The following is a 5518-nucleotide window of genomic DNA, read 5'->3' as shown; positions in this document are numbered from 1 at the left end:
GGACTGCAGATGCTGTTGGATTCTGACCTCCCTGCACTCGAAGTGGATTTTCTGGAGCTACAGAAGCCCAATTGGCGCTCACTCAATGGCGTTGGAAAGTAGACATCCTGGGCTTTCCATCAATGTATAATAGTGTATACTTTGCCTGAGATTTGATGGCCCAAACCGACGTTGCAAATCAGCTTCAGAATTCCCAGCGTTTAACGCTGGAACTGGCATAAAAATTGGAGTTAACCCATGGTTGGGGGTGAGGAGCTCTGCTGTGTCTTGATGGATTAATGCAATTACTACTGTTTTTCATTCAATCACGCTTGCTTCCATTCTAAGATATCACTTGTTCCTAAACCTGATGAATGTGATGATCTGTGACAATCATCATCATTCTCACCTATGAATGTGTGCCTGACAACCACCTCCATTCTATCTTAGATTGAGTAGATATCTCTTGGATTCCTTAACCGGAATCTTCGTGGTATAAGCTAGAATTGATGGCGGCATTCAAGAGAATCCGGAAACTCTAAACCTTGTCTGTGGTATTCTGAGTAGGATTCAAGGATCGAATGACTGTGACGAGCTTCAAACTCCTGAGGGCTGGGCGTTAGTGACAGACGCAAAAGAATCACTGGATTCTATTCCAACCCGATTGAGAACCGACAGATGATTAGCCGTGCTGTGACAGAGCGCGTTGAACATTTTCACTGAGAGGATGGGAGGTAGCCATTGACAACGGTGAAACCCTACATACAGCTTGCCATGGAAGGAGCCTTGCGTGCTTGAAGAAGAAGATAGTAGGAAAGCAGAGGTTCAGAAGATAGAGCATCTCCAAAACCTCTATTATTCTTGGTAGACCCTTTTTAGCTATAGGTAGAGCTCTAATTGATATGCAAAAGGGTGAATTAATCCTGAGGGTCAATGAAGAACAGGTGGTCTTTAATGTTTTTGAAGCTCTCAAGCAGCCTAATGATTCTGAAGGGTGTATGAGAATTGATGGTGTTGAACCACTTGTTCAAGAGGTACAGGAAGTTGAGGTACTTGATGTCATTCTGGATCCTATTTCTGAGTATGAATTAGTTGAAGTTGATGATTCACCACCCTAGAAAGCTGTTTCGAGGGTTACCTGAAACTGTAGGTCGATCTCGGATGAGATCTTCTGTGCTTGGTCGGAGCCTGACGTGTCCGGCAGGTGTGTAGCGGCCGGAGCTGGTGTGTCTGACTTGTTGGACTTGGTGGCGGTGCTGATCCTTTGTCATCGGAGGGTGGGGGGTACCTGCAAGAGACTCCGATGCTTAAGTTAGCAAGGGTATTAAGCAGGTATTGAGTAGAATCAGAGTATGAGTTATACCTGGGCGCTCCAGTGTATTTATAATGGTGAGATGTGGCCTCCTACGGATAAGATAAGTTAGTTATCTTATCTTATCTTTATCTTATCTTTAAGTGAGGTCATCTTTAAGGGAACCACCTTTATCTCTATGGGCTTGGGCTGCCCTTGGATTTTGGGGCGCATTCCTCTATTTGGGCCCTTCGTGTGGGATTTCCTGTGACTTGGCCGAGCTCTTTGAGGAGAGGTCGGGTTGTCTTGACCTGAAGAGGTCGGTCGCTTTGTCTGTCGAACATCCCGGGTCAGTCAGCTCGACCCAGGGTATGAACAGTGCCCCTGCTTGAGCTCGGTCTTTCTGTTGAGGTCGAGTTTTTGACTTTGGTCCTTTCATGATGAAGCCGAACTCAAGCATTTTGTCGATTTCTTCTTTTTGTAGAATCTTTTGAATGTAGAACGTTTTCCTCTAAAGGCGCGCCTTTTATATCAGCGCTTTGCTTTGGGAACGTGGAAGGGTTTAGTACCTTCATTAATTGGTATTAATTGCCCCGTTTTCTCCTGGCTTTTATTTTGAATTTTCTCAATCAAAAACGGTTTCTCTTCTTCGCTCTTCTTCGTAACTTCTCCCTTTACTCTCTCATTTTTCTGTTTCTTTCGTAACTTCTTCCTGCAACGTCTGTTCTGTCATTGCTCTCTGTGGAAGAGGGGTGATTACCAGATTTTCTCCTTTCTACCTTTGCGGTCTTTCGCTTCAAGGTTTTTCTTCTATTTCTCCAGGTTCGATTTTTCTTCCTCTGTTCCTTTTATATGTTGGTAGAAAGTTTAAATTTTGCTCAGAGAAAGTTGGGATCTTTCTGTTTTTACCATGCCTGACTGTTTGCATGTTTCTGGATTTTCTTCGTTTTTTGGTGCGAGTCTTTTGCTTTTCTTGTTGCTTGAATCTTTTCTTAGGGCTTTTGCATGTTGTCGCCGCTTCTGGTTGCGCCTTTGATGATGATTTTTGCTTGATTCTGAAAAAGTTTGCGTCTTTGATGATTTTTTGCTTGGTATTTTTGATGTTTGATAATGCTTTTTGCTAATGGACTGTAGAAAGGTGGTGACTTTGTGTTTTTGTTTTTGCTTCCTTTGTTTCCTTTGAGACTTTATTTTCTTTCTGATGAGTGCCGGGGCGTAAGCTGTAGAAATTTCTTGAATCCTTGCTTTGTTATTGCCTCCAAAGGATGCCCCAGGACTTTTGGTTTGAGTCTTGGGGTTTTCCTTTTTGTGGTTTCATCATCTGAGAAGTATTGACCGAGTTGTTTTCTTCCTATCCGAGATGTTTGTCGTAACCCCTATCTTCTTTTCTTATTTGTAGGATTTAGTTGGCCTCATGTCTTCTCGCAATAACATTGTAGAGATGTCTTCCAGAGTTCCCGAGGGGATGTCCGATTGGCTGGACTCCCTTGTTTTGTTGTGTGTTTCCGTTGTGGATGCTGAATTTTGCACAGAGCTAAGGAAGCGTCATAGGATTTGTGGTAACAATGCTCACGAGGGGGATTACGAGCTTGTTGCTCCTGATTCTGATGAGAGGGTTTGCTTTCCGACTTCCATTGAGAGGGAGCGTCCCTTCTTCTATGCCTATGAATACTTTTTCAGCCAGTTGAATGTTACTTTTCCTTTTACTGCTTTTGAAACCGACCTGTTGTGGTCGTGTAACATTGCTCCATCCCAGCTTCACCCAAATTCCTGGGGTTTTATTAAAATTTTCCAACTTCTCTGTCGTGAACTAGATGTAACAACTTCTCAAACTCTTTTTCTTTACTTGTTTATTTCTGCCAAGCCTGGCGGTTCTTCAAAAAAGAAAGCTTCTTGGGTTTCTTTCCGGTCCGCCCAGGGCCATAAAGTGTTTGCGATGTATGACGAGTCCTTTAAGGACTTCAAGAACTACTTCTTTAAAGTTCGAGCTGTCGAGGGGGCCCACCCCTTTTTTCTTGATGAAAATGACGAGCCTGCTTTTCCTCTAGAATGGCAAAAGAATGTAAGAGTGCCACGTTACACATGGAAAATGCTTAGTGAGGTTGAGCGGGCCTTTGTAGTTGTTCTTGAAGATTTGTGGGGGAAGCCTCCCCATCTGGATACGAAGAGATTTTTGAGTGATCCATCTTTAGTTCGGGCTGCTTTGGGTACTGTCTGCTTTATTATTTTTATACTTGCTTTTCCGAGCTTTTTTCTTATTCTATGTTGTAATCTGTCTTTTGTGGTTGATTTTGTGTTCTTCAGAGATGTCGAAGAATAATGACTCTATGAAGGCCTTCAAGAAGGCGAAGAAGGCAACTGCTGCTTTAAACATTTCGGCCAAGGCGGCCGGAGAGGGATCTTCCCAGGTTCCAGTTAAACCTCCTGTACCTAGTTCTCCCGGGCCGAGGAAAGCAATTCCTATTCCTTGGGTTTGCTTGGTCGATCCTCTTTCTATGGACGATGTTTCTCTTCTTCAGCATCTGGATTTTATCACCAAAAGTTGTGTGAAGATGGCTCATATGGGTGCGGCTATATTCCGAACAATTCAGGGGATTCCGATTCATGCCACAAAATCCTTTATGGAAGAGGCCAAGTCGGAATTTGATCGAATCAAGGGTCTGAAGGAGGAGTTGGAAGTGAAGTTGGCGAAGGTGGAGAAGGAGCTGGAGGGTGAGAAGGCCAGCTCTATTGCCCTTGCTGCTTCTTTGAAGCTGGCCGAAGACATGGCATTGAAACATAAGGATAGCTATGTCTCGGCTTATAGGGAATTGATGCATCTTCGGGAGGATTTGGAAACAGCTCGGGCTAATTATGGTGAGCTTCAAGGTCACCTTGTGGGTAGCGTAACTGCTGCCTCCGAGAACCTGATGGAGCAGTTCCAGGTTGTTGCTCCTGATGCCGACTTGACTCTCATCAGCCTGGACAATGTCGTGAGGGATGGTAAGATTGTCCCTGATGACCAGGATGATGATGAGGCTGATCCTCCCCCAGTGCCTTCTCTTAAGGTGTCGACCTCCTCTGTTCCTCCCGTTACATCTGATCCGAATTGCCAGATTCTGAACCGGGATGATGGAACCGTAGATGCCGTGCCCCTTCAGACTCGTCCTCCTTCGCCTTGTCCTGACGCTGCCAAGAAGGCTCCAGATGTTTGCTGATCTCTTTCTGGATGTATAGTTGGCCCGGCTTGTGGGCTTTTAAAACTTTTCATTAACATTTCCTAGTTGCTTGTTTAGCAACTTTTTATTTTGAAAAACAAAAGGTAGCTCGCTTTCCCTTCACGGTAGGTTTTGGTGGCCTTCCGGGCCTTATAACTTTTGTGGAGTAACAAAGGTAGTTTTTTGACTTGGTATCTTTTCAGTTTTCTAATGATGTTTGAAATCTTGTATCTCGACCTCTTCGGATTGCTTTGTTTTATTGTTTGTAGCTTGGATCCTTTTGAGGTTTGTGACTTTATGGGTCCAACTTGTTTCTTGGTGGTTCTTTTGCGTTGGTCCCCCTTTTAAGTTATTTCTGTAATCCTCTTTTTTGGACCTTTGTCAGGTCTCTTCCAGGGATTACTTTGATAACTTTTTGGTGGCAGGAGTCCGATTTGGTTATGTCGGTCTCCTTTAAGTTATTTTTCGTAGTCCTCTTTCTTGAATCTTTGTCAGATCTCTTTTAGAGGCTACTTGTATAACTTTTTTAGTGATAGGAGTCCGACTTGGTTGTGTCGGTCTTCTTTAAGTTATTTCTATAATCCTCTTTTTTGGACCTTTGTCAGGTCTCTTCCAGGGATTACTTTGATAAATTTTTAATGGTAGGAGTCCGACTTGGTTATATCGGTCTCCTTTAAGTTATTTTTTGTAGTCCTCTTTCTTGGATCTTTGTCAGATCTATTTCAGGGACTACTTGTATAACTTTTTAGTTTGGGACTGACTTTGTTATGTCAGACCCTTCTAAGTTAAAGTAATCCTCTTTAATAGGGTTGGCCAGACCTCTTTCCAGGGTTTACTTATAACTTGGGTTGACTTGGTCCGACTTCTGAACGTCGGCCAGTCTTTTAAGTTATTATATTAGCTATCCGTAAGACCTCGTCAGGTTCTTTTTTTGGATTGCTTTCAATAACTTCTTACATTATTCTGTGTTCATCTTTGCCGATTTGTAGAAAAATGGTTGGCGTCTTTAGATCGTCCTTTGGGTGAATCGCGTGTTCACCTTTATCGGACG

General features: G+C 43.4%; 1 protein-coding gene across 1 annotated transcript in view; it reads left to right on the top strand.

Annotated features, from left to right (window-relative positions):
• LOC127747591 (uncharacterized) overlaps positions 1-4584 on the top strand; it is a 34878-nt gene extending 30294 nt beyond the window's left edge. Inside the window, exon 4 of the mRNA XM_052261651.1 lies at positions 4195-4584. Within this exon, the coding sequence (XP_052117611.1) occupies positions 4195-4467 (273 nt within the window). The 3' untranslated portion in view covers positions 4468-4584. The remainder of the gene's footprint in view (positions 1-4194) is intronic.
• Positions 4585-5518: the final 934 nt, after the last annotated feature.

This window comes from Arachis duranensis, chromosome 5, assembly GCF_000817695.3.
Source record: "Arachis duranensis cultivar V14167 chromosome 5, aradu.V14167.gnm2.J7QH, whole genome shotgun sequence".
NCBI classification, from domain to species: domain Eukaryota; kingdom Viridiplantae; phylum Streptophyta; class Magnoliopsida; order Fabales; family Fabaceae; genus Arachis; species Arachis duranensis.
Note: the sequence above shows the minus strand (reverse complement) of the source record. Positions and strands in the feature narration are given on the sequence as shown.